This window comes from Corvus cornix, chromosome 15, assembly GCF_000738735.6.
Source record: "Corvus cornix cornix isolate S_Up_H32 chromosome 15, ASM73873v5, whole genome shotgun sequence".
NCBI classification, from domain to species: domain Eukaryota; kingdom Metazoa; phylum Chordata; class Aves; order Passeriformes; family Corvidae; genus Corvus; species Corvus cornix.
The window spans coordinates 2,834,099-2,860,990 of NC_046345.1; the positions used below are offsets into that span (position 1 = coordinate 2,834,099).

At 44.3% G+C, this 26,892-nt stretch overlaps 4 protein-coding genes across 5 annotated transcripts; 3 read left to right on the forward strand and 1 right to left on the reverse strand.

Annotated features, from left to right (window-relative positions):
• Positions 1 to 519: 519 nt before the first annotated feature.
• DENR (density regulated re-initiation and release factor) lies at positions 520 to 7,179 on the reverse strand. Of its 2 annotated transcripts, none has more exons than XM_039561061.1 (8): positions 6,883 to 7,179; positions 5,912 to 6,026; positions 5,143 to 5,162; positions 4,943 to 5,027; positions 4,228 to 4,317; positions 2,069 to 2,185; positions 1,456 to 1,595; positions 520 to 809 (listed from the first exon to the last, which is right to left on the reverse strand). In XM_039561061.1, exons 2-8 carry the CDS (start codon positions 6,015 to 6,017, stop codon positions 765 to 767), a joined length of 603 nt encoding a protein of 200 aa, XP_039416995.1. In that variant the 5' UTR covers positions 6,018 to 6,026; positions 6,883 to 7,179; the 3' UTR covers positions 520 to 764. The 2 variants fall into 2 exon arrangements, with proteins under 2 accessions (XP_039416995.1, XP_039416994.1); XM_039561060.1 differs by having other exon boundaries at positions 7,096 to 7,177.
• Positions 7,180 to 7,224: 45 nt separating this feature from the next.
• On the forward strand, positions 7,225 to 11,378 carry GPN3 (GPN-loop GTPase 3). The gene is made up of 8 exons (XM_039561058.1): positions 7,225 to 7,355; positions 7,442 to 7,550; positions 8,292 to 8,459; positions 8,874 to 8,998; positions 9,662 to 9,777; positions 10,077 to 10,173; positions 10,546 to 10,674; positions 11,131 to 11,378. Exons 1-8 carry the CDS (start codon positions 7,308 to 7,310, stop codon positions 11,191 to 11,193), a joined length of 855 nt encoding a protein of 284 aa, XP_039416992.1. The 5' UTR covers positions 7,225 to 7,307; the 3' UTR covers positions 11,194 to 11,378.
• A 589-nt stretch (positions 11,379 to 11,967) lies between these two features.
• On the forward strand, positions 11,968 to 16,956 carry ARPC3 (actin related protein 2/3 complex subunit 3). The gene is made up of 7 exons (XM_039561059.1): positions 11,968 to 12,234; positions 13,332 to 13,431; positions 14,460 to 14,536; positions 14,800 to 14,868; positions 15,139 to 15,265; positions 15,594 to 15,688; positions 16,443 to 16,956. Exons 1-7 carry the CDS (start codon positions 11,983 to 11,985, stop codon positions 16,503 to 16,505), a joined length of 783 nt encoding a protein of 260 aa, XP_039416993.1. The 5' UTR covers positions 11,968 to 11,982; the 3' UTR covers positions 16,506 to 16,956.
• A 1,346-nt stretch (positions 16,957 to 18,302) lies between these two features.
• ANAPC7 (anaphase promoting complex subunit 7) lies at positions 18,303 to 26,544 on the forward strand. The gene is given in 13 exon segments (XM_039561158.1): positions 18,303 to 18,483; positions 18,485 to 18,510; positions 19,638 to 19,824; positions 20,306 to 20,425; positions 21,521 to 21,632; positions 21,865 to 22,018; positions 22,124 to 22,266; positions 22,495 to 22,612; positions 22,993 to 23,134; positions 23,136 to 23,190; positions 23,875 to 24,099; positions 24,514 to 24,664; positions 25,532 to 26,544. Coding segments are annotated over 13 exon segments (1,698 nt in total). The 5' UTR covers positions 18,303 to 18,408; the 3' UTR covers positions 25,722 to 26,544.
• Positions 26,545 to 26,892: the final 348 nt, after the last annotated feature.

Consider the following 26,892-nt stretch of genomic DNA (forward strand, 5'->3'; position numbering starts at 1 on the left):
GTTTGTGGGAGTACAGAGAGCAGAGCTGGCACCCCACCCCACTGCTAACATGGCCTGTGGAACAGTGCTCACTATTAATTTGTGTTCCTGAATGAGCAGCACGACAAAAGCATAAAGCCACTACAATTGCCTCACCTAGAAGCCCAGCAGGGTTGGAGATCTTTGGAATTATGAAAATAGGATAAATTTCTAAGTCATATTCACGTATTTCTCAGTGTTTCCAGCCAATAAAATAATTCAGCTGGCAGGGATGTAGGATGATCACTTCAGCCCAACTGTGTGACCACTCCAGGATTCACTGTCCTTTCATTGTTAACAAACCTCTAGAATGTTCCATTCTAATTTCTAAAATTCTCTGCAGGTAAATGAGAGGTAAAATTGTCTACATCAGCCACATGCCTTATTCACTTAAGCTCAGCAGAAAGGACAGCAGATGAAAATCAATATTTTAATGCCATAAATTCTTGTTTTCCTGTAAGATAGTTAAAGGAAAGTAGATGTAAAAAACCTCAAAAACTATTCAGTGAGGAACAGTAATTTTATTTAAATCTACTTCATGCTTAAGCATGGTAGAACCCCAATTTAACTTTGGCAAATATCACAAAAAAAACCCAAAACAAAAAAACAAGCAGCCTATACAGAACAGTGAGAATGCCAAGGATACGGGTTCTCCACAGTTTCACTGCAGAGCAAATGGATTTAGAAGCCTCACTTTTGCTATATCATTTATAACCATATAATTAAATAAAGGTAATCTTTCACTATCACTTCTTGACTTCTCCAAGATCTTCAATACTGTCATCATCCACCTAGGGAGAAAAATCCAAAACACAGCAAATTAAGTATTTTCTTTTTACATGCCTCCTTCAACGTGCACCCCTGTAAATGTAGTGAAGTGTGGCAGAAGTGAACAGCACCATTCCAGATTCCCTGCTGTAAATTCTACATGAGTGACGTGTGCTTGCAGGACACAGCTGAGCCTGCAGGACTGTGAATAAAGACAGGCCTATGGAGTTAAACCATAAAGAATTCCACTTGGGAAATGCCAGGACAAGGGAGAGTCAGAGAAAGCCCCTGCAATTACAGCTCTCAGCCTTAAATTTCAGCCCAACTCACACTAGCTGATCTCTTCTTCTGAAGCACAAATGTGTGGGGTTTGGGTTTGTTTGCTTTAATTTTGCGATATTTTAAGAGGTGTTGAAAAATAGGATAGCAAGGTAAGAGTATTTAGACACTCACTGCTAAGAAATGGTCACAAAGAAGCCACAGATATTTGACAGCTGGATTTATTCTGACATGCTTCCCTCACTGCAGGGTGGGAATGCAAAAACATGCTCTTACTTTTAAGCACCACTCTGTGCTGCCAAAGATGAAACCCTTTTCCAAAGTCATTGGAAAGTCACAGGCTAGTGTGGAAAAGTGTGTGTCTTCCTGACAGAAGAAAGGGTTTATTACCTCAGGCCACTTCTCCTGGATTACATCAATAATGTCATCTGTAAAGTCCCCCTGAATGATGATTTCATCTTCTCCTGTTACTGAGGCACCGCAGGAAAATTTCTGAGCAAAAAACCTTTGTGCTTCCTTAAGATCGATTTCTGCCAAGGGGAAAACGAACAATTTAAATACAGTTGTTGTCATAAAAATATTTTCTCAAGTTTAAAGCCAAAATCTTAACTGTTGAAAAAGCAGTGGCGTTTTACAGTTGAAACTTTGCTAGAGTTTCCATTGAAAGCCAAGCCTGTTGTTTACATCCAAAACATCAACAGACGTACAAATGCTTCAAGGTAGAAAGTGCTGAACGTCCTCTACACGTTCTGTTGACGTGGGTCTGCGCCCTGTTTCAAAATACCTGTAGCCCTATTTGTTTGAAAAAACATGGCAATAACTACCTTAATAATTTATCCCTGTGAGAAGTCAGTGTACCTTTGGCATGCTTTGGAACTGCTAAAAGCACCTCAGGACTTCCACCTCACACAGCTGGCAGCAGATTTCTCAATGGAATACAACCAGAAGAAATATCATGAGGTTAAAGGCAGGCACACCCAATACCAGGAAAACCCAAACTCACCAAACGTTGCGAGGCCACACACTCTCGTGACATATTTTTTCTTTGCTCTGGGAATTTTAGCTATCGTAACTTTCTGTGGTACAGTCTTCTTCTTCTGTTTTATCTGACCTCTTCCACCTTTAAAACAGAGCATAAGGTTACATGATTAGTTAAATGATGCCATAGTTCATCAAAGAAAAAAGCCCACAAGGTCAGATTTCGTCCCTATAAACAAAGAAACTGTTACCTCCCCAACACTGTTGGTAAACAAAAATATATTTTGCACATTGTCTCAGGTTTAGTATTATTTAAGAAAGATCCCGTGTCATCAAAGTATTATGGGAAATAACAACACATACATGTCAAATGTGCATTCAAGCACAGGTTGAACAGCAGACCCCCACTACAATCAGGAAAAAAGGGCTTTTCCCCACACTTTACTAATTACTGTGTTCGGTCTACATTTACATCGTTCCTTGGTGTAATCCTAGAAATAAATTTTTCTTTGATGTTTTCCCCAAGTATTTTAACATCCTCAGGGTTTGTGTCTGAGGTAAAGCAAGCTGCTCGTGCCCATTTCCTGAGGCCACAAGGTCTTGTTTTCCTCAGGCTGCTGGGTTAAACAGCAGATCAAGGTCTGGATACCTGTGCACAACCCCAGAGTGAACCACACAGGGATATGTGAGCCAGCAGCAAACCCCACACCTCTGACAGCAGCCAGCCACAGCAGCCCAATTCCACAGCATCTAACACCACCTTTCCTACAGCCTATTTCTAGGCCAGCCTGTGGGAACACTCCCTGTATCAGGCATTTATGAGTTGGAGTAAAGCATGCAAAAGATACATTCCCCTCATTAGGATTCTTCAAGCCAGATTAAGATCTCGGCTGACTTTGTGTACAGTCATCAAGTTATTCCAGGGTAACCAAAGTTTCATGTTTCTGAGCCTTCTCAGCATGAAAACCTAAAGAATTTATGACAAGTAAACCAACCCCTGTGATTGTTTCTGTTTCTAACACGCAGCACTTTCAATTCTGTTTTATTATAAACTGGCGTCTGGTAATTTTAAGACAGTAAATTTCTGCCTTAAATTTTCTTCAGTAAGTGTCTTACTAAGTTTGTGCTTGTTTTCCCTCACATTTTTATGGTCACTCTTACACCATCCTACTTAACACCATACTCTTTCATGAAGATTTGGATTCTAGGAGAAAATCACAAAATATTTTAAACACTATTATTTTAGAACCAAAAACCAGACTGAAAACTAATCATACCACCCCTCACAACAAATTAATGTTGAAAGAAAATGTCCTGAAATCTCTGGAAAAAGCATCCAAGTTACAGAACATGAAATCCTGTTGTCACTACACATTGCCTACTGAGAAGGCAAATTAAACTCGTTGCCAAGATACAAAAATAAAACAAAAATATATGTGGCATAAAACATGGATCTTACTGGGTATTAACCATAATTTCTGGAGCACTGCACACAACCTGACACTGCACAGGCAAATGCATATTAACAGCTTCAGCACTCTGATTTATGGTGGAAAGTATGTTAATTAATTCAGCAGAAAGAACTCCAACAATCGAAGATAAAACTGTGTTTAAATTGTTCCACATAACTTTGTATCTTCCAACGTTGGGTTTTGAAAATGTTTTTCACTACTACTGCTGGGAAGAGACACAGCTGTTAATGGAGACGCAGGTAATAGATTTAAAAGCATAAAACCAAATCCTGTTCCGTGAATACAGAGAGGTGGAAAGAACAAAGGCAAAAGCAGAGTCATGAGGCATTAACAGAGGGAAGCAGCCTTTGTTCCACTCCACAAGCAACCCATAAAATGCTGCTCAACAGGGCAGAGCATTCCGGGAGAAATGCCAGCTGATTTCAGGTTGGGAAGAACTGCTCCCTGACTGAGAGTGGCAGCAGTGACAGGAACAATGAGGCACAGGATGCAGGTCCCCTTTTCCCTGCCTGTCTCTCCTGTCCAACATTTCCACTGGCACAGGTCACAGAGCTAACTCTGCTGCCACAGGGAGGAAGATATTCCCTATGTTCTGTGCAGAGCTAACCACCAAGATGCAAGGAATTCGTGCCCTGGTCCAGACCAGCAGGTGAGAAAGGGATGCCCCAAAGTGCGTTTAAATCAGTACCACAATCAACTATTTAGACCTTGCCTCTCTTTTGCTTCTTCTTCTCCTCTTCTTCTCCTCCTCCCACATTTCCTTGGCCTTCTCCAACCCCAGCTTCCTGTTTAGGTGAATTTTCTTATGTGCATCAGAAAGCAGTGAGGGGAAAAAAAAGAAGAACAAAGTTAGTGGTCAGACACCACAGCCTTACAAGAACAGAAAGTAAGGTAAAGTGGTATTATGATAAATCAGTAAACTATGCTGAAGTGCAGCAGCCCCTTGACTGATGCATGTTACATCTTCAATACAGTATTTATGCAAATTAGACTCCAGAAAAGCCTTAGCTCAAAGACACAGTGACCACTTCAATAAAGGCTCTTGCACAGAGACAGAAACTAATGATAATGTTACTACTGAAATTCCAAATGCAAACAAGTAAGTTCCCCATAATTAATGACTTTGCCTCCAGCCATCCACTGTAGACTGGACAGACATAAAATCCAATAAACTAACTTTGATGGAAAACAAGTGCATGGATGACTGTTTATGGTAGAAACCTTAAGAAAGCTCAAATATTATTAATGAAACCACACATTGATTATTTAGTGTTTCCCGACATTATAAAACGTATTTCACAGCATCCAAAGCATTAACTTTCACATGATACAGCAGGAAAAGGAAAGAGATAACAACTGGACAAGCTCAAATATTTCTAAATACGTCCAAGGGCACAGATCAGCTAGAAAATAGAAAAGACTCTTACCTACTGTAAGTTTTGCAAACTCATCTGGAAAATTCTTTTCTAACCATTGTCTGCATTTAGTCACATCAGGCATGTATTCACAGTACTAGAGAAAAGCCATATCAATGTGTCAGTGGAGGAATGACAAAATATGTCACAAATATACCAAAACAGGGCATAATAGGACAGAAGGAAATTTGGACAACAAAAAAATAACTCACCTCTGTTGGCAACGAACAGACTGGAGAAAGAAGGGGAAAAAAAGAACAGATTACAAAAGGAATTTTTTACTTTTTACATTTTTACTTACAGCCTTAGTAATTAAATTCCAAATGGTGTTTTAAAGTCAGGGATGATTTCTTATATAACTTCTGGTTATAACCACACACTGACTCAAAAACGACTTTATTGTTGCCACTCCACATTTTAAATCCTCTCTCATTAGACCTGTGCTTACATGCTCTGCATTATGATAAAACCTTCATAGCAAGAGCTGCCAGGCACTGAGGGAAAGGGAGGAGATGCCCAACGTTGGGAAAAGCTACAGAACAAAACAGCACTTCTACCTGAGGGAAAAGATACACCTAACAAAATACCACATGGTTTGGTCAGCTTCTTTTTTTCCAAGAACTGCCAACATTCCAAAGAGGGGCTCAGCCCCACAAGCACCCAAACCTACCTTGCAGACTTTCAGACACAATAGGGCTATTTCTTAATCCCCTGCAACTGTATTCCAGCCTGAAGCAAAATGACATTCCTATCTAAAAACACAACTGTCAAGATTCCCTTTAAATTTCACCCCCATAACTACAAATGTAACGAGCAAAGAATACTTCTAAACACAGTACAACAATTAATTTTATGTGTTCCATTTCTTACTGTCATACTAATGCTCAGAGCCCTTTTCTGAGCTAATGGCTTTACTGACTTCCTGCAGGAAGAGATCTCTGCTCCCAGTCCCTTCACACCCAGAAAGCTCTCAGCACTTGCCTCCGCAGTAGAGGACCCGGAGGGGGTAATCGGCGTCTGACCTGGCACCGCTCCTGCCGTCCCCTCTGCAGTCAGGGACCACCGGCTCAGCGACATCTGTGGCCATGTCACAAGCCTGGAGGTCACACAGTGAAAGAATGAGGACCCAAGGTCTGCGTTTCAGTCAGTCACATCCCAACTCAACAACAATCCCCGAGGAAATAGGTGAAAGTGTCAAAAGAGCATGAGCGACCAGGGAGAAGAAAATGAAGAAAGACCTTTCAGAAACCCACAGGGAATTGCAGAACACACTGGGTTAAGCACAACGTGAAGTATCATGTTAAATCAATGGCACATGAACAGCGGGGGCACTGGGGGCAGGTACCTCACGCATATTAGCAAAGAAAAGAGGTCATTTAAATCAGTGCTTGAAGAGTCACAAGCTGATCCAAGAACACTGGGAAAAAAAACAAAACCAAAGAGCATAAAGCAAGGAAAGCGAACTCAACTCCCTAATGGATTTAACAGCGGTTTACACACACGTTTTCAAGCAAGGGACTTAGAAGACAGAAGTCAACAAGGAAAGAGTTTGGAACACACAAGAAATCCCCAGGAAGATGGGAACAAACAGGATATGTGTGAGGAAGCTTCGGTTGCTGTACAAGCTGTGTTGGCAGTGAGGAATGCTGAGGGAAAGTTCCAGAGATGGTGGGTTCAGGGTAGGAGGACAAGGACAGGCGGTAGATGGTCACAGTGCGGGTGAGGATGTTGGGGTGCTCAGGAAGACCTCAAATAGGCGCAGGAGGGTGCTGGGTGGTCAGGGGGCAAAAGTGAGGGCAGGTCGGGGGAAGGGTGCTGGGACACCAGGCATGGTGGGGATCACGGACACGGTGGGAGCTGGGGACGGAACTGGGGGGACTGGGGGAGCTGAGCTGAGGGGATGGGGGGGAGCCGAGGGGATGGGGGGAGCTGAGGGGATGCGGTTCGGGTACCTGAGGAGGGGCGGGCTCGCAGGACGGGGCGGTGCCGGGGCTGACGGAAAGGAGGGCGCCGGGAGGATGCTCAGGTACAAGCACCGGGGGGGATCCCTGCGAGGGGCGGCAGCGCCGCGGCTCCGCAGGAGAGAGAGCGGGCGGGTGTGGGAGCCGGCAGGCGGGGGCTGAGCGGAGCGGGGCGGGGGGACCCGGGGGCAGTGTCGGTGTTACCGGAGGCCCCTCGGGCCGCGGCGGGTCCCGGTCCCTCACCGCGCGCGCACGTGCGCCCGCCTCAGCGCCACCGTCTCGCGAGAGGGGCGTGCACAGCTTGACCCCGCCGGCTCGCCGTACCGGGGCGGGCAGGGCTATGCGCTGCGCCGGTCACGTATTCAGCTGAGCTACGGAGCGCCCTAGCGGCCAGTTCCCGCCGGGCCGCCGCAGCTATGCCCCGGTACGCGCAGCTGGTGATGGGCCCGGCGGGCAGCGGGAAGGTGAGCGGGGAACGGCGGGGAAAGATGGGGAGCGGGGAGCGGCGGGAGCCCCCTGACGGCTCCTGACGGCCGTGTGTGCCTTGCAGAGCACGTACTGCTCCACCATGGTGCAGCACTGCGAGGCGCTGGGCCGCGCCGTGCAGGTGGTGAACCTGGACCCGGCGGCCGAGCTCTTCAGCTACCCCGTCATGGCAGGTGAGCGGCGGCCCCCGGCGAGCCCCGGGCACCGCCGGGCTCGAACCGCCCCGGGGGCGTGCTAGCGCACAAGTTCTATTGCTGTAAAAGGGAGGCCATGCGACAGTGAGGGAAGATGTTGGAAAACGGTTTAAACGAAATAATGGGTGATCCTTATATCAGTGATATCCCAAATAATGCCTGGTCTGGTAGCAAATAGTGCCTATGTCAGACATTAATGTAGCGCTGTAATAGTGATAACTGCCTGCATCAGCGACTGTTGCCCTGTGTCAGCTCGCATTTAATGCCTGTATTTACCTAGACTAGAGATTGATATGTACTGGCAGATGTTTCCGTTTTGAGAACAACAGTAGGTCTGAACAAAGATGATAAAAAATGTGCATCTTGACCTGGCCACATAGCTGAGATACCATCAAGGAGAAGAGATTCACTAGAAGATGCAGGACCATAGGATGAAAATTTGGGGAATGAGATGTTTCCCAAACAATCACCAGGAACCCTCAAAAGACCCCTACTCATATCCAAATAAGTCCGGGGAAGTATTTAGCGTATATGTGTGTATTGTGGGAATTAATGAGCTTGTGTAAGTTCATCCACAGTTTTGTGTGGCTGCTGGGTGTGCCTGTGAGTGGGGAGATGCCGTGCACCCAGCGCTGCTGTAAAGCCGTGTTGGTTTTCTCACCTACCGAGCTGCCTGCAGAGTTCATTTCCCGGCTTTTGGTGACGTGTGTGTTGTCACAGACATCCGCGAGCTGATAGAAGTGGACGATGTCATGGAAGATGAGTCCTTGAGGTTTGGCCCCAATGGTGGCTTGGTGTTTTGCATGGAGTACTTTGCCAATAACTTCAACTGGCTGGAGGAGAGCCTTGGGCACGTGGAGGATGACTATATTTTGTTTGATTGCCCAGGTAAACACACGCCAATGTTTTGGTATCGCTCTTCATTGGAAAATTCTCAAATGGGAAAATTTGGTTTTAGATGGTCGTGATAATTCACATTTTGATGAGCTATTAACAGTTGTCAGAGTCACTTTCAGGTGTCTTAGGAGTGCACTTGGTCCTGGGTTCATCTGGGTGACTGCACAGATGTTTGGTAGCATCATGTGCTGTGGGAATAATGTGGCAACTGCAAACTTAACACTAACTGGAGACCAAAGGAGGTCTTTTCCACTTCACCCAAACACAGACAGAGCTGCCTGAAAAGAGGGTGCTTTCCTTAGCAGTTTTTATTTACGTTAAATGCAGTCCCATGTCTATGTGTAACTGTGAACTGTTCCTGTTTGCCTCACATTCCAACCTTCTAATATCCTGAGTGTGCCCCAGGTCAGATCGAACTCTACACGCACCTGCCAGTGATGAAACAGTTGGTGGAGCAGCTGCAGCAGTGGGAATTCCGTGTCTGTGGAGTTTTCCTTGTGGATTCTCAGTTTATGGTGGAATCTTTTAAGGTATCCATTTGAAATCTGTTGAAAAAGTTCATATTGATAAAGAACAAGTCTGAGCCATTCAAGGAGCTGGGTTTGCCCGGAGGAAAAGTTGCCAAGTTCAGGGAGATCTGATTGCTGTCGTCAGCAGCCTCAGACACAGCTTGCAGCAAGGACAATTCCAGATGGATGTAAAGACAACCAGCACTGTGAGAGTGGTCAGACTGGGACAAGCACAGAGGGATTGTGCAGTGAATGTTCATGGAGTCAAAACTTGACTGGGCAAACCCCAGAGCAGCCTGGTCTGACCTGGAAGCTCCTCTATTTAAGCAGTTGTAGGAACCAGATGACCTCCAGAAGCGCCTTCCAACCTAAATTCTTCTGTGATTCCATGAGAACTTTCTCAGATCCCGAGAACAAGCAGGCCACTTTCCCCATTTAGCAGTAACTATCCTGAGAAGGGTTTGGGTTTTCTTAGTGCCCTTTTCAGTGGCAGATCAATATTTGAGGTTCCAAAAATAGAGGGGATACTTGGCACCGCCTTTTTCCAACAGAGAATAATTCCTCATAGGGCTTGGTGTCCATGTTCCATATATTCATTACCAGATTTGGCCTGTGGCTGAGTGTCCTGTGTGTTTGTGTTGTGTTTTTCTGTACTTTAATACATCATTTTTCATCCTCTTCAAGTTTATTTCTGGAATCCTGGCAGCTCTCAGTGCAATGATATCTTTGGAGATTCCACAGATTAACGTCATGACCAAAATGGATTTGCTGAGCAAGAAAGCCAAGAAGGAAATAGAAAAGTAAGTTCCAAAAAATTATTTGCTCTGTAGTATAATATATTGAGGCAGAGTTCACTGAAAATTCAGTCTAATGTTTCCCACAATTAAAACAGACTCTTTTGGAATGGGAGAAGATGGATTTCATTTATTTCAAACAATAGTCTTTAAGCATGTGGGTAGGATGCTTAGTTTAGTCAGAGTCAAAAGAATAGCTCCATGTTTGTACTGATCTTTGGCTTTTTTGTAAGTAATTATCTTGGGTCTTTTGTGTCATTCTGAATGACAGACTTTCAATGTTAATGGTGACTTTGTTTCTGCAGGTACTTGGATCCAGATATGTATTCTATGATCGAAGATTCTACAAGTATATTGAGAAGCAAAAGGTTTAAAAAACTGACCAAATCTATATGTGGATTGGTAGGTATATTGCTTGTACCCTAAAATGCACTATCACTTTTTGTCTCTTTTAACTCAGTTTTTCATTTATTCAGATTAGCATGAGATTCTTGATACTACTGATATGATACTCTTGATAGCTGGATTGTAGCCAATACATTTGCTTTGAATTCTTTTCTGTTGGCAGTTTTGGGAAATGGCTTTTTCTACAGTGTAGAACTTAGGACTGGTAACCAGGTGTACTGAGTAGGGAATTACCATTGGTTTGCAGTGTGACTTTAAATGGTATTTAGAAGTCCAGACAAATGTGGTTTAAGGAAGTGGCTTAGAGTGCTGTGATTGAGAATTAACTGACTGCATTTTTGTACCAACATCCTTTGAATCCTTTTATAGATTGATGACTATGGTATGGTTCGATTTCTGCCTCTGGATCGCTCTGATGAGGAAAGTATAAACATAGTTCTGCAGCACATAGACTTCACCATTCAGTATGGGGAAGATCTGGAATTTAAAGAACCAAAGGTAAGGGACTGCTGGTGAGAAGATTAAAAATTAGAAAGGATCCATAATATAGTTGTAATACAAATATATTCTTTGCCTTGCTAATAAATATTGTCTTAGTACTGTGGGGTATGCCCAGCCCCTGCCCTGGAGGGATCTCTGCTGAGATAAGAGAGTAATATATAGTACAGTTCAAAATAAGACATGTTTAGTCTTTCAGTGACAATGCTTGTACCATCTCCATTTAGAGTTACAAAAGTGAAATTCTCTAATATCACCTTGTATATGGAGATTGATCAAGTGGTTGTGTTTAAAAGTATTACTTTGGTTTTCAAAATTAACAGAATTTTAACCTTCAAATGTCAGAAAGGACCATTGAGATCACTAAGTTTTTTTTCCTGCATGACTGTTCAAAGTCCCCTGATAATTCCTGTGTTCAACCCAGGAAGGTTTATATTTTTCTGGTCTTTTTGACAGGAATGTGAAGAAGATAAATCTGCTCTTGTGGATGAATACTTTCAAGATCACGTGGATGAGTAAAAAACATGTTCAAACAGGGAGGAAAATACTTTGCTTTTGGTAAAAAATAAAAATGAAAAAAAAACCCCAACCCAATCCCTACACAAACACACTTGATATTTTACCTGTAAAATAACTAATATTTATAGTGGAGAGTGAGTTACATGACCTCATAACTACTTTAATAAACAAAGTTTTTTTTATTATGCTTGTGTGTTATAAAATACAGAGGCCAATGTTAGTACGTATGAAAAAAAGCAGAGCCAGAACTGGGCAAGAGATTCAACAGCCCAGCAACTCCTGCATATCTAGAGGAAAAGGGCTTCCAAAACTCTGTGTGTGGCAGGTCTTGATCTGGCTGAATTAAACCATTCAAAAGTTGGGGAAACTTCAGTGGTTTGATTCACCTCCAGACTGCCACTAGGACAAGCCATGCTTAGGGCGTTTTGAAAGGACAAACCCCAACCTTACAGTTGAATTATTGTGACTCACCTTCCAAACCCTCCCATTTTGTCTCCCTGACATGCCGTGAGTCAGGTGCCAGGGGACAAATCCAGCAACGCTGGGTCACAGGGAAGGTAATGATAGTAATAGGAGTGTGCACCTAAAAATACTGTATCTTTCTGAACACAACACGTTTGGACCCCTCTTGTGCTTCCTTACACGAAGTGCCCCTTGCAGCCGGCTGGGCTGTGCTGGAAATGCACAGGAGAGAAAACCAGCTGCGAGCAAGCATCCCGGAACCCCTTGCCCGAACGGGCGGTGCCTCCCGGGATCCCCTCCCGGTACCGGCAGAGCCCTGGCCGAGCAATGCCTCTCCGTGGCCCTTTCCCCGTAGGGGCAGTGTCCGGGTACAGAGATGCCTCCCGGGATCCCTTCCCGGTGCGCTGCCTCCGGGGCGGTGCACGGCTCCCGCTTCCCCTCCTCGCACCGCCTCTGCCGCTGCCTCATTTCCTGCAGCGTAGGCGGAGGAGGAAGCTCTGTGGCCGCTTTGCTGCCCGGTTCGCCCCGCTCCCCTCCCGCCCGGCCCCGCCGAGCCGCCTCCTGCCCTTCGAGATGCCGGTGAGCGGCTCCGCACCCGGCGCTGCGCGGCCCCGGCGGCGGCAGCGCGGACAGGAGGGCGCGGGGCGGCGGGGCCGGGCCGGGGGCGGCGGAGGTGATCCCGGGCCGGGGAAGGGGCTCTGCTGCGGGGTCTGGCCTCGGTCAGTGCGGGGGGAAGGGGCTGCAGCTGCGGGGAGCGCTCCTGAGAGCGGGGAATGGCTCTTTATGGGAGGCTGCTGGAAGGCCAGCGCCTTCCTCTTCCTCTTCCTCCTCCCCCTGCCAGGGATCCGCCCGCAGCCGGGAGGGAGGGTGCAAGCCCCGGTAGCAGCGGGGGACAGGGTGGTCACAGCAGGGCTTTGCTCTGGCTTTGTTCACACCACCTTACCCTCAGTGAAATAAACTGCTTTTTACACCCACTCTCCTCTACAGTCACATCCTTCCCTGCCCCCCACAAAAGGTGGGTTGTGAGGAGGTGAGGGATTCCCAGTGGCCTGGCACAGCACCCAGGAAACGTTTGGAAAGTGCCTGAAACTAAACTGAATAGTTGTTGAAAATTGGTTTTCTAGGAAGAATTTGTTATATGCAGAAAGCTGTTTTGTTTTTCACTTAAATCAGTTAGTTTTTTGTTGTTTTTTTCTGTTTGTTTTTTGGTTTTTTTTTTTTAGTGTATTAAGCCTGGCTTTATTTATAATTATCTACTATTAGTACTCAGACATGGAAATAAATTACATATTTTTTAATGACCAACTAACTTTCAGTGCAATGTCCCAAAACTCAGGCAGGTGAGCAGGGCTGTTACCCCTTGGTGCTGCCAGGATGGGGTCAGGCACACTGGGGATGAACTGTGCTTGCAGACCAACAACACAGATTTTATCCCATCTCCCACCACTGCGACTGCAAGTGGTGACACTGGTGGTGCTTCGATGGTATTCACCAGAATGGCACCAAGATCGGTGCCTAAATAAAAAATAGCAATTGTTTGTGCAAGGAAAAAATGCTGGAAGCATCATAATGAACTAGGCTGTGACTCCTGTTTGATGAAGACACAGGGGACATGTGATTGGATATGGAAATGTCTATTTTCAGTAGGATCAATAACCAGCTCTCTCTGTCTCTAGGCTTACCACTCCACTTTAATGGACTCAGACACCAAGCTAATTGGGAACATGGCACTGTTACCCATCAGAAGCCAGTTCAAGGGCCCAGCACCTCGAGAAAGTAAGTTTATAATAATCTCTGAATTACTGGATATAGCTCATCATCTCAGGGGTTGCTCTAAGCCAGCCCCAGCAAGAGTGACGAGACGAGTCAGGGGTGGGAAATGGAAGGCTTTGCAGTTTAGAGAGGAGGAAAGAAGTTTTCAATTACTTCAGTTGTGCAAATCATAGAAAATAATTGTGCACAGATAAATGTGCTTTGTGTTCTGCTGCATTAGTAGTTTCAGTAATCCAAGCCTCTGGTTGCTGTTCTGGTGCTTCCCCCTGTGTCTCCCTGTGCTCCTGAGCAGGGTTTTGAGGAGGCTGTGGTGGTGTGAAGCCTCTGTGTCAGAGGAAGTGGGGGTTCAGCTACCGAGAACTGCTGCTTTGGGCTGCGGCTGGAGACGCTCGGCTGCTCTGAGCGATGAGGAGTGGGACTGCAGCACCTAAGGGTGTGCAGCTTCAGGAACTGAAATGAGGTTACAGGCACCCTGACAGGGCCCACAGGCAGCCAGGTACAGATTCCTCTTCAGCACCTGAACTTCCCAGGCGTGGTATTCCCCAGCAATGTGGCGGTTCAGGTGGAGAAGGCAAATGTAAAGGAAATGTTTCTGGATTTAAGCAGTCTTGGATGGTAGCAAAGGTCAGTTCATCGCTGTGTTCTGCTCCCCTCCTTTTTTTTTGAAGAGGATAATGGAATGTGAGTGATTGTGCTGGTATGCTGTCTCCAAAAACATTTTTTTCTATCCTTTTATGATGTTAAAACTCTGATGAGTTACTCAAATGGTAGAAAAGTGAGGAACTGCTGAATTGCTGGTGTTTGTGAAGTGACATATCACAGGGGAAGGAGAAGGGAGTAGGAAGCTTAAATATTACAGTCTGAGCTCATGGTGTTTCACATGTTTTCTCTTAACATGGTGCTGACTTCTGCTTTTTGTAAATACCAAGGTTTTGCCTTTGCAGTAATCCTTATTTATTTCAGTGAGTAGAAGTTATGACAAATGTTGTATTAATAGTGTACTGCTTAACTCTGTATCTCTTTTTTATTAGCTAAGGACACAGATATTATAGATGAAGCCATCTACTACTTCAAAGCTAATGTTTTCTTCAAAAATTATGAAATTAAGGTAATTTTTTGAGATACTGAGCATATTCTAGTTCTTCGGAGGGTTGGTGCTGTGAATATAAATTTATTTTCAAGGAGGTAATTCTACTAGATCACAAAATCTCCCCTTCCATTTAACCTTTAAAGTTGGGTAAATGCCATGAATTGCAGCTCTCCCTCTCATGGGGAAACTGTAGCCCAAAATGGCTTGAATTCATTCCTGCTTCAGACTTTATGAGTTCCACAAAGTCCTGTAATTGAAGAGTTCCTGCTCTTGTTTTGCAGAACGAGGCTGACAGAACACTGATCTATGTAACCCTCTACATTTCTGAGTGCCTGAAAAAGCTGCAAAAGGTAACAAAACTGAATTTCTGTGCAGGAGGGAAACAGTCTGCTCTGACGATTGTTCTCAGGAAAGGATTTCCTGATACTCTCCTTCCAGGGGCACAGATAGTCCTGTTCACCCTAGTCCCAGTTGTCAGAGTCTCAAATACTCCAATGTGGATATGCTGTGTTGCTCTTCTTGATGAGTTTTTAATGTTACAGATTTGTAAAATACTTGGGTCTAATGCTCCCGATGCTTTTGTTTATAACTGCTAATCCATTGTTTGCCTGGTCTTCCAGTGTAACTCCAAAGGCCAAGGAGAGAAGGAAATGTACACACTAGGAATCACTAACTTCCCAATCCCAGGGGAGCCTGGCTTTCCACTTAACGCCATTTATGCCAAACCTGCCAACAAGCAGGAGGAAGGTAAGGCTGACCCAGGGCCTCTGAAGGCTGCCTTGGGCTCACACTTTATTAACTGCATTTTTGTGACTGCAGTTAGAAAAATTACTGTTAAAACCAAATCTTTTAAATTTAGAAGACTAAATCTGTCTTCTGAAGGCAGCACAAGCTGGATTTTCTGACCTCTATCTTATCCATAGATAAATTGAGCAAATCAACTCAGCCAGCTGGGAGTACCTGTAGATGTGAAACTCCCTCTCTGCTTTAAGCAGTGATCGCTGATGCGTCCATGTTAAATCCAGTTTGAGTTGGTGCTCCCCAGTTTACCCTGGTTTTGCTGTGCTGCTTTCAGAGGTGATGAGGGCCTACCTGCAGCAGCTGAGGCAAGAAACCGGCCTTCGCCTTTGTGACAAAGTATTTGATCCCCAGAGTGACAAGCCAAGCAAGGTAAGAGTTCAGTGGCATCACCACAGAGTTAATGAGGGGTTGGGGGTGTTTTTTCAGCCACGTGGAGAGAAGTGAGATGATGGGGTGATGGTCAGGGGTGGGTAACTTCAGCCAAGCTGGACTGATTTTACAGTGAAATGACAGCTGCAAGTTATCAATTAATTTAATCTAATGTGATATGACAGTTTGGGTTAGTTTCAAAAGCAGGGCAGTAATAAGAGGTGTCTGGTTCAGCTCTTCAAAGCACTGCACATCTGCTCTTGGCTGGGGTTGCAAATGGAAATTCTCAAGCTCAGGAGGTGCTGTTTGTCTTCCCAGGCAGCTCTGATTTGAGAGCTGCTTTGAAGTCGATTGTTTTGCCTCTTACCCAGATTGAAAGAAAAATCACTGATCAATGAATGAGTCACCTCTTGACTGTTCACATGTTTCATGTGCAAATGTGCCTGCATTTAATGTTGAAATTACTTAGGCTAATTTAGTTTCAAAGGCATAGCTTCCTAATGCATCCCTCATTTATGATTGTATTGGAATAAAATACAATAAAAGTAAGATAAGAGAAAGAATTTCCCATTTTAATTCAAAGTCCTGTAATATGAATTCATTGTATCCATTCCTATTGTCTTGTTCACCTCAATTCCAGTAGAAACCAGTGTGGAAAACTGGAGTCTTAACATGTTATATGTCAGAGATTGAATATTTTAAAGTCAATGGAAACCACTTTTGTAGATTTTCTGACCTATACTTCCTTCTGCAGTGGTGGATCTGCTTTGTGAAGAGGCAGTTCATGAACAAGAGTCTCTCAGGCCCTGGGCAGTGAAGCAAAGTGGCAACAACTTCAAGCATTTCCACAGCAAGATATTCAAGTCTTTTGCCTTTGTTTTGGATACATTTTGTACCAAGGAAGAATTAAGTGCTTATGAAGTAAAAAAAAAAGAAAAAAACCAAACCTGTCAATGAGTGATAGAGGGAGGGAGAGCAAAAACATAAGTTGTGTAAGCAAATATTATTAAGCTGGTGCTTAATAAGTGATTTCTAACGTGCTGTTTCAGATGCAAGTTGCTTTGTAATCGTGGCTACAGCATTTAAACCAGGGCTTGTATTTAAGAGAAGAAGTGGACTTGGCTGTGGGGCAGGGGAGCTGTGTCATTGCTCTGCTGGCTGGAGTCTGGGTGTCGTATGTCCAGGGAAAACAGACCTCTCACGCTGTGTTGTCCAGTGCAGTGATTTTTACCTTGTTTTCAATAAAATTCGCTTGTAATTAACGTGGTGACTACTGTGTGTCTTATGGGCAGCCTTCAAGTAAGTCAAAGAGGGCTTTTTTTTTTTTTTTTGCAGAAGGCTTTGGGGTGACTTAATTGTGGCCTTCCAGGACGTAAAGGGAGCCAACAACAGCCTGGAGTGCCTGAACAAGGGGGAATGGCTTTGACCTGACAGAGAGCAGGTTTAGATTGGATACTGGGAAAAAAATCTCCCCTGTGAGGGTGGTGAGGCCCTGGCACAGGTTGCCCAGAGAAGCTGTGGCTGCCCCTGGATCCCTGGAAGTGTCCAAGGCCAGGTTGGACGGGGCTTGGAGCAAGCTGGGACAGTGGAAGATGTCCCTGGCCATCTTTAAGGGACCTTTAAGGTCCCTTCTGACCCAAACCATTCTGTGATTCCATGATTATTGTGTAACGTTAATCAGTTGGAAGTGAATCATTCTCACTGAAAACTGGGATTAATACAGGAGCTGCAGTTTGCATCAATTTACCTGTTTATTTAGCAGGTCTGTCTCCGCAGAGCTGTGTTCCTGAAATGCCTTTAACAGGGTAACACAGGCAAATCCCACACAGCTGGGTCTGTGGCTGCCTTCCCGATGGCGGATTCAAACACTTCCAAACTGGTAAAAAGTGGCTGTTCTGATCAGCCAGATGATTTCTGGAAGAACACAAATCCACTCTTAGTTTATTCAGGTTTTGTTCCTTCATGGCAGGACTCGTGTCACAGTCACCACACGGCACCAAGAAACTTTTGGTGTTACCTGAAGCCCAGTGCTGGTGATGTTTTGCTGCCTGGTGTGTTTGTTTGCTGAGAGCTGTGTTCCTCTCCCAACAGCAGTGATGGTATGTCCAAACTGAAAGCTCGCACTGATTCAATTTTTAGGAATAGGATAGCCATGTTTTACAATGTTTTTGTAATAAAGGTGGGAAAATAAAGCTTATGATTCATCTCTCAGTCTATCCTTGTAGTTAATGGTAGGCCTAGTGAAGGACTTCTCCGAAGAAATTTAGGTTTTGAAAGGTCTTTCTCCTTAGTTACCAATTTTTATAGGCAGGAGCTTCCTTATGTCGGAGCCCTCAGTCACATTTAGCTGCGGCAACCATCGGCGTATTCTCAGAAGGACAAGGGGCGAACTCAGGAGCTGTGGACACAGGGGGCGTGCGTATCTTCCACCAGAGGACACACAGAGGAGCAGATCCCCTCACGCGCGCTGCCCGGACCCCGCCATCCCCTCACACCTGTTCCCGCCGCCGCGGGGGGTCCTTGGCGCGGGCTGCCCTCCGCGCGCCTGTCGGGCCGCGCAGGCAGTGCCTTGGCCGCCTGCAGGCGGCGGCGCGCGAGGACCCCTCGGTGGCGCCATTTTGGAGTGGCGGCGGGCGGCGGCGGTAGCTCCGTGCCCGGTGCCTCGCTCCGCGTCTCTCCCGGTTCCCCCGTCCCGTCCCCTCCGCCCCGCCGGCGGCAGCATGAGTGTGGTGGAGCACGTGCGTGAGATGGCGGCCGCCGGGCTGCACTCGAACGTGCGGCTGCTCAGCGGGCTGCCTCCTCACCATGAGCGGCAACAACCCGTGAGTGCCCCGCCGGCAGGGGGCGCGCGCGGGGCACGGTGTGAGGGGGGAGCGGGGCCGCTTTCGGGGTGTCCCTGTCCCTGGCCTGCCCCTGGCCTGCCCCTGGCCTGTGGTCTGCCCCTGCCCTGTCCCTGCCGGGGATGGGTCCTGCCTCTGTTCGGGTACCAGCATTAGCGTCCCTTTGGGTTGCCCGCTACACCATAGGTGTCCTGGCAGAGAGTCATGGAATCACCGAATCGTTCAGGTTGGAAGGGACCTTGAAGATTGTTTTGTTTCACCCCTCCTGCCTTGGGCAGGGACACCTTCCACTGTCCCAGGTTGCTCCAAGCCCTGTCCAACCTGGCCTTGGACACTTTCCAGGGATGGGACAGCCGCAGCTTCTCTGGGCAACCTGTGCCAGGGCCTCCCCACCCTCACAGGGGAGAATTTTATTAATATCCAATCTAACCCTGTCCTCCATCAGTGTGAAGCCATTTCCCCCTTGTTCAGGCACTCCAGGCCCTTGTAAATTGTCTCTCTCCATGTTTCTTGTTGGCTCCCTTCAGGTCCTGGAAGGCCACAGTTAGGTCATTTGGTCTGCACACATACAAGGAGTGTTACAAAAGGGGTTTGTGTAATGTGGAAATAGGGATTAGGACCAGACCAGCTGTACAAGGAGCTGGGTTGCCTTTTAAACTTGAGTCCATCCAAACAAAACTCTGTTCTGAAATCTGAGTGGGCAAAATGCTGGATCCTTAGCTGATAAAAGGATCCTAGGAGAAAGTTGATGCAGTGTAATGGACATTGACAGCCTTGTTATGGGAAGGATGAGGGCAGTGGCCAAGTAGCCAAACATTGAGCTGTTGTTGCTGATGAGGTGTCAGGAGTGGCTGTTGGATTTGTTTGTTTACAGATAAAGGAAATTGGTGAGATAACCCCGGGGTGAGGAGTCAGTACCTGTGTGAGGAGTCAGTACCTGTGTGAGGGGTCAGTACCTGTTACTCAATGGTCCTTCCAGCGTAGTAAAGAAGCTGCAGCAGTTGGAAGTTGAAGCCAGACAAACCAGAGCTACAGATACTTTGGATCTGTAAAGTTTTGATTCTTGTACAGCCAGCTGATCTCAGCCTTTCTGTCTGCATTTCTTCTAGGGAACTGTTCTCTCCATCTCAGAAGTACCAGCTCCTTGTCTATCATGCAGACTCCCTCTTCCATGACAAGGAATATAGGAATGCTGTCAGCAAGTACACGATGGCCTTACAGCAGAAAAAAGCCTTAAGTAAAACTTCCAAAGTCAGACCTTCTACTGGGAATGCTGCATCAACACCCCAAAGCCAGGTATTTAAGAATTGATAATGTGCTGCATGAAGTGATCACGTTCCCTCTTCCAGTTAATGTTGCTGACTCAATATTCACAGAGTCACTGAGGCTGGAAAAGATCCTTCAGGTCGAGTCCCTGCCAAGTCCATCACTAACTGTGTTCCCTGAGCATCACCTTTACATGTCTTTTAAATGCCTTAGATTATGCATTTATCATGGCAAATAAACCTGACTTTTAAGGCTGATTAGTTTGGTAATATCTGTGTGGTGTTTTCTAATGCAAAACTTAAAATGGTCTCCAACATAAAATTTTTCTGTATGTGTATTTCATACTTTTAATTTGAAGACAGGAACAATATGAACTAGCAGTGAGTTGCATTGTTAGCTGACTTGCACTAGATATTTTTCAACACAGTATAAATATTTATGAGGAAACCTTATTAAAAGTTTCATACCTGATTAAACCAATATTGCATTTAAATCTTTCTTTCTGTTTCAGTGTTTACCATCAGAAATCGAAGTGAAATACAAAATGGCTGAATGTTACACAATGCTGAAGCAAGATAAAGATGCCATTGCTATTCTTGATGGGATTCCTTCCAGGCAGAGAACTCCAAAGGTGGGTTCTGGCAGGTTTTTGTCACAGGTTCTTGGTCAGTGTATCTATAGGGCAGAACACAGTGTACAGGTATAATGGCATTATGTCTTCTTCTGTAGTTAAATATTGCTTGGTAGCATTTCCTAATTTTAAATTAGCTGATTGGGACCCTTTTCTTTAAAATCATACCAATTTTGTATTTCCTCTGTTAGAAAGAATTTAAAAAAAAAAAAAAAGAAAGGAGTTAAATGTTTTGTGCATTTTTATTAACTTCTTGTGTAGTTGGAGCAGTGCAAAATCCTTGAAAGGCTGGAGACTTTGGCAAGTAGAAGGTTTGCTAGTGCTCCATCTTTTAAAATCTTTTAATCCTTTCAACAACAGTTTAGGTAATGTTAAATATTTAGATCCCTTTGTGGTCTGCAGTGCCAAATCTGTGGAGTCTTTGCTTGCTGGCTCTGTTACTCAGAAGGGCTTAAAAGATTAACACATCAGATCAGTCAACTGTGTTTCATGTTAAATTGTCCTAAAAGTGTGCATGGGTTAAACTCCAGTTAATGTCAGAGTGTTCTGTTCAAAGATCAAGTTACAGAACAGAAAAAGTTGAGAAGAGTAAACTTTCTCCTGTATATACCAGTAAATGAAAGTGCTGTAGCAGAAACCAGCTACTTGTGTAGAGCTCAGATAATTTCTGTTCTTTAGTCACTCATGGCTTCATTCAGAAGCTGAATGGAAACTTTCTCTGCCTTGCTAAGCTAATTCAAACACTTCCGTGGATACAGAGAGATTCGTGGAAGAGACTGATTAATGGATATACAGATCCTTCTTGGCATCATGTAGGAGCACTTGCCCATCTTTTGACTTCTTTGGTGCACAGCACAGATTTCAAGGTGCACTGTGCACATACAAAAGAATGTAGATTTTATTTCTATACTCAGAAAGAAGCCAGAATTTTCATTTTATACTATGTGGTACCTTAGAGCGTTCTCAGAAGAGCAGCTTATTTTGTCTTTTGCCCAGAACAGAGGCAGGCAGACTTGAAGACAGAGTTGTGACCTTTCTTAGTGATTCTTTCTCCTTCCTCACACTTGACTGTCCCCACATTTCTGTTGTCTGTAGATCAATATGATGCTGGCAAATCTCTACAAGAAAGCAGGTCAGGAGCGCTCCTCGGTGACGAGCTACAAAGAAGTGCTGAGGCAGTGCCCCTTGGCCCTGGATGCCATCCTAGGTGGGTGTCTGCACACTGGGAGCATTGCAGTGTTCAGTAGTGTTGTAATTTGAATTGCACTTGGGACTCTGTAACTGTCTTGCATTTGCACGTCATACCCACATTATGTAAATTGTAACAAGCCCTGTAACAGCTGTTTGTGCTTGTCAAGGGATGGAGTTTCTGACCCTCAGACTGTTTGTATCAAAGGCAGTTTTGAGTGGCTGAGTGATGGATGAACCCTTCTAAACAGGCTTGCTCTCGCTGTCAGTGAAGGGAGCAGAAGTGGCCTCCATGACCATCAATATAATCCAGAGCATTCCCAATTTGGATTGGCTCTCCGTGTGGATCAAGGCATACGCCTTCGTGCATACTGGAGACAACACCAGAGCAATAAACACCATTTGGTAAGAGTTGAAAGAGCATGATGCAATCCAATAATACATTAGTTCTTATATACAATGATATGCAAAATGTCATTTATAAATAATGGGCATTTCTTTCCCTTTAAGCTCTTTAGAGAAGAAGTCATTGCTCAGGGATAACGTGGACTTGCTGGGGAGCTTAGCAGACCTGTACTTCAGAGCTGGAGATAATAAAAACTCCATCCTAAAATTTGAACAAGCACAAATGCTGGATCCTTACCTAATAAAAGGTGAGTAAATCCTGAGAGATGGTTGACCTGAAGAGTAACAGCTACATGCAGTGGAATATTGTATATTGTTTACCCAGCTTTCAGCTCAGAGTTGACATTCAGAAGCTGCATGTGTTGAACCCTTCCTGGTAGTTGCACAGTTTAAAGTAGGTGTTTGTGGTTTTGGTGGCTTTTTTTTCTTGTGAATGAACATTTCTTGAGGATTGATCCTCCAACGTGTCTCTTTAGGAATGGATGTTTATGGCTATTTATTGGCGCGTGAGGGTCGGCTGGAGGATGTGGAGAACTTGGGCTGCCGGCTCTTCAATATTTCTGACCAGCACGCAGAGCCCTGGGTGGTATCTGGGTGAGTTGTCTTCTTTCCTTTCTCACCTCAGCTCTCGATTTGCTGAGTGTGGTGGGTTACAGCTGACACGGTGGGTTCAGCTTGTTTTGTTCAGAAGGTGCTTTCCTATCCTGTCTGTTCCGTTCTTGGGTGCCTTAAACTAGCTCTCTGTAAATATCCGTCATGTTTGTTTTCTGTATGCTAAATCTGTTAGAGTTACCACACTTATGCAATACCAGCAATACAATAAATAGCAGTAACAATTTTAATATTTATAATGGGGTTTTTTTAAACTCCAGAAGAAGTTTTTTTTCTTAACTTCAAATGCAAGGAGTTCAAAACCCCCGTGACTCTACACAGGCACTGCAGGCAGTGCTACAATCCCTCTCCTCTTTCTGTAGGTGTCACAGTTTCTACAGCAAACGATACTCCCGTGCCTTATACTTGGGAGCCAAAGCTATCCAGCTGAACAGCAACAGTGTGCAAGCCCTGCTGCTGAAAGGAGCTGCTCTGAGGAACATGGGCCGGGTGCAGGAGGCCATCAATCCACTTCCGTGAGGCCATCCGGCTCGCGCCCTGCCGCCTGGACTGCTACGAAGGTGAGCCACGAGAAGCTACTCACAGCTGCTCCGGTGTGAGGGTTGGTGTCATGCTGATGATGAGGCAAGGGAATAAACAGCAGTTCTTCCCTCCTGTTGGCTTTCTAGTAAATAATTATTACCTCAAAACCATGAAGCAGTCGAAGCTGTCAGGTGAAATATACCACTGAATGTGTGGGTTTGTAAGAATGACTTTCAAAAAGGGGTTTTCTTGGTTTTTGTTTTGTTTAATCTGGGTGTAAACAAACTTAGGTGTTTTGAGCAGCTCGCTTTTGGATGATGACGTTAACTGATAGTTTTGCTGGGAGCTTTGTTTTGTCATATTTGTTTAAATATTTAAATCTTGTTGATCTCAACAGCAGCTTCAAGTATATAGTGAGTGGTGAAGAGTCCAGGTGAAGTATTAATTATCTCAGTATTAGAATTGGACAAAAATGTTAGATTAGGTGTACTTAGGGTTGGGGTTTTTTTCAGTGCCTGCCCATTAATTAAGATCAAGTCAATTATCTGTAAAATGAGTATGTTGACATGCATAGATTCACTTTCTCAATTGTAATTTGTGTTTGCTTATTGGGGTGTCAGCTGTTCAGCACCTGAGTGCTACTAAGTGCAAATAATGATGGAGGGGTGAGTGCCTGTGGTGCTGACTCAAAGCCCTGCAATGTTTCTATCTGACACCACCAGGTCTCATCGAGTGTTACCTGGCATCCAACAGCATCCGTGAAGCCATGGTGATGGCAAATAACGTGTACAAAACCCTGGGGGCAAACGCACAGACCCTCACTCTGCTGGCCACAGTCTGCCTGGAGGACCCAGTCACGCAGGAAAAGGCAAAAACGTTGCTGGATAAAGCTCTCACACAAAGACCTGACTACATTAAAGCTGTGGTAAAGAAAGCAGAACTTCTCAGTAAGTTCCTTTTCCCCATGTTGGTTTATTTAAAGATACCTTTGTACGTGAAAGGATGTTCTGCAGCCACATTGATGGGAAGGATGGAACAGTGATCATACAGTCTGGGGATTTATCAGTTCTATCCTGAAGGAAAAATCACAGGAATTAATTGCATCCAGCAACTGATATTACACTTACAGCAATTGCAAACAAAATGTTTTGACTTCAAAGTAGATGTAATTGTGAGTGCAACAGCTATTACAACAAAAAGTCATTGTTAGAATTAATCTTGCAAGAAGTAGAGCACTGCTGTCCTCCTGCTGACAGGTCTGGAGGGACAAATAGCCTTGTGTTGGGAAGACTGTGAACACTGTGACTTTTTATAGATTTGTCTCAACTATTAATTAAAACAGTAGTTTTGCCTGTGAACAGGTAGAGAACAGAAGTATGAAGATGGGATTGCTTTGCTGAGGAATGCCCTGGCTAACCAGAGTGACTGTGTGCTGCACCGGATCCTGGGAGACTTCCTCGTGGCTGTCAACGAGTACCAGGAAGCCATGGACCAGTACAGCATAGCCCTGAGGTAAAGCACACCCTGAGACTGCAGGAGGTTTATAAGAACCAATAACCAGTTTCACTGAGTACAAAGATGAGCTATTAATTGATTAGGATGAGAATCAGAGGTGGCTTTATATCAATCTCCCTTAAAACAAGCAAAACCACAGAAATGACACCCTGCTAATAAATTGGTTGATCTTAAGACTTTGAACTGAGAAATGCAAAATGTAAGGACTGTAAAATGCTAAATACGTCACTAGGCTTGTGATTTCTTGAGTAACAAAAGGATTAAGGTATGGAATTATTTATAGTTATTAATTATTATATAGTCAGGCTTTAAGATCAATTCTTTTACACTAGAAGGTGCATATAAAAATGAGCTACTCGATAAATTTAAATAGTGTGATTCAACTTAACATAACCTAAATGCTATTTTAGAGTGTTACTTTGTTAAATATTCCCATGTTTTGATTGCAACATCTTCAATTTGCCTTAAACCCAGCACATTATGTCCGCTGCAAACTTGTATAGCTTAAATGGGTCAGCTGGTTTTTGCCTGCATAGATTATATTTAGTCAGAGTCATTTAAATTTTTACTGCTTTCATGTTACTTTATAATTAGTATTGTTGGGAGAGGTGACTCAGTTTTCTGGAAGAGTGGGATGTTTAGATAAATGCATTCTTGGGGATCAGAACTGTTTTATAAAGAGATTTAATACTCAGTGTTACAGTAGCTCAAGGGGAAGTTGCATCATCATCTAAAATAAGCTTCCTGATGATGTTAAACAGGAAGTGCAGACAACAGGATGAGATTTTATTGTTATTCTTTACACTAAGGTCACAAAGAGAAAAAAGTTTCAGGACAAGGCTTTCTTTTTCTTCACTTGTTCAGTTTGGATCCAAACGATCAGAAGTCACTAGAAGGATTGCAGAAGATGGAAAAAGAGGAAAGTCCAACAGACGCCACCCAGGAAGAAGATGTGGATGACATGGAGGGAAGTGGAGAAGAGGGGGACTTGGAAGGCAGTGACAGTGAAGCAGCTCAGTGGGCAGATCAAGAACAGTGGTTTGGGATGCAGTAAAAGCCTCCTGCTGCTCGTTTTGGCCCTTGAACACACCACTAGGGCCACTCTTCTTAGAAGAACAGAAACTGTGATTTTTTTGCAGTAACAAAGGACTTTTTTTTGTTTTTTTAATACACTCTGAAACCAGTTAATAGTTCTGTGCATCTCAATACTGTGGAGATTCTTGATGCTTCTTATTTATTAAGTGTAAGGGACTAACTGCATCCGAGGTTATTTGCAACTTTCATTTTGAAAAATTCCTGCTAAAACTAAAACCATCAGAATCTGAGGTGTGTCATGAGCCTGTTGTTTGTGATGAAAACAATGTCTGAGTTCTGTCCAGGGCTAAGTGTGCTTGGGCAAGTTGTAAATACAGTGGTTTGTACTCCTCTGTGGGAAAGGTCTTGCTCATTTGTATGCAGCCATTTGAGTCTGGGGGAGCTGCTCTCAGTGAAGTCTGGGGGAGTTACTTGAGTGTGGCTGAAAGCAGCACTTCTCTTTTGCTGTATTTGTTGAATTAATTTGTCTTTTTCTAGGGCATTGCCTGTGCTGTCCAGGAGAAGTTTGGGACAATAGGCAACTTGGACTTGCAGGACACTTTTTGTAGCTGACTGATTTCTTTGTGTTCAGAATTGAGCCAGTGGTGGAGAATTAAAGTCTTTTCTTCAACCCTTACTAAACCCTGTAATCACTTAAAGTCTCTATGTTAGCATTTATTTTAAAATGCAGTTTAATGTTATTTCAGTATGTTCCTGGAAGGTTTTGCAGCAGTGACTCAAAGCACTTTACATTCTGTATACAGCACTGACATTTAAAATGCTATAAAAAGAATTAATCCCTCTTCCCTTGCAGTGCTGGAGAAATGTTAAATTACGCAAATCCACATATTGTCCTGTTTTTTCCATGTTTATGTACTTCCTGATTTTGTCAGGTAGTTTTTGAATTCACATCTTTTTCCCTCACCTTTTGAAGCAAAATTGCTTCACATACAAATTCCCAACCTCAGCATAACAAGGGTGAACTGCTTTGGGTAATCTAGAAACTGTTTCATTTCTGTGGGCTTGATGTGTGGGAAGAGGAATTACTTATTTTTCTTACAGTTCTGACTTCCTTAGTCTTTACCAAAACGTGTTTTTTTCATCTTTATATTGAGAGTTTAATTCCTTTTGTATTTATTTTGTTACCACAG

Excerpts from the sequence above, each read along its gene's own strand:
- GPN3 (XM_039561058.1), top strand. The coding sequence starts at position 7,308 with ATGCCCCGGTACGCGCAGCTGGTGATGGGCCCGGCGGGCAGCGGGAAG. Across the intron at positions 8,460-8,873 it reads TATTTTGTTTGATTGCCCAG|GTCAGATCGAACTCTACACG; the intron begins GTAAACACACGC and ends AGTGTGCCCCAG. Across the intron at positions 10,675-11,130 it reads TGGAATTTAAAGAACCAAAG|GAATGTGAAGAAGATAAATC; the intron begins GTAAGGGACTGC and ends TCTTTTTGACAG.
- DENR (XM_039561061.1), bottom strand. The coding sequence starts at position 6,017 with ATGGCCACAGATGTCGCTGAGCCGGTGGTCCCTGACTGCAGAGGGGAC. Across the intron at positions 5,028-5,142 it reads TCTGTTCGTTGCCAACAGAG|TACTGTGAATACATGCCTGA; the intron begins GTGAGTTATTTT and ends GCTTTTCTCTAG. Across the intron at positions 1,596-2,068 it reads GTGTGGCCTCGCAACGTTTG|AAATCGATCTTAAGGAAGCA; the intron begins GTGAGTTTGGGT and ends TCCCCTTGGCAG.
- ARPC3 (XM_039561059.1), top strand. The coding sequence starts at position 11,983 with ATGCCTCTCCGTGGCCCTTTCCCCGTAGGGGCAGTGTCCGGGTACAGA. Across the intron at positions 12,235-13,331 it reads TCCTGCCCTTCGAGATGCCG|GCTTACCACTCCACTTTAAT; the intron begins GTGAGCGGCTCC and ends CTCTGTCTCTAG. Across the intron at positions 15,689-16,442 it reads AGAGTGACAAGCCAAGCAAG|TGGTGGATCTGCTTTGTGAA; the intron begins GTAAGAGTTCAG and ends TTCCTTCTGCAG.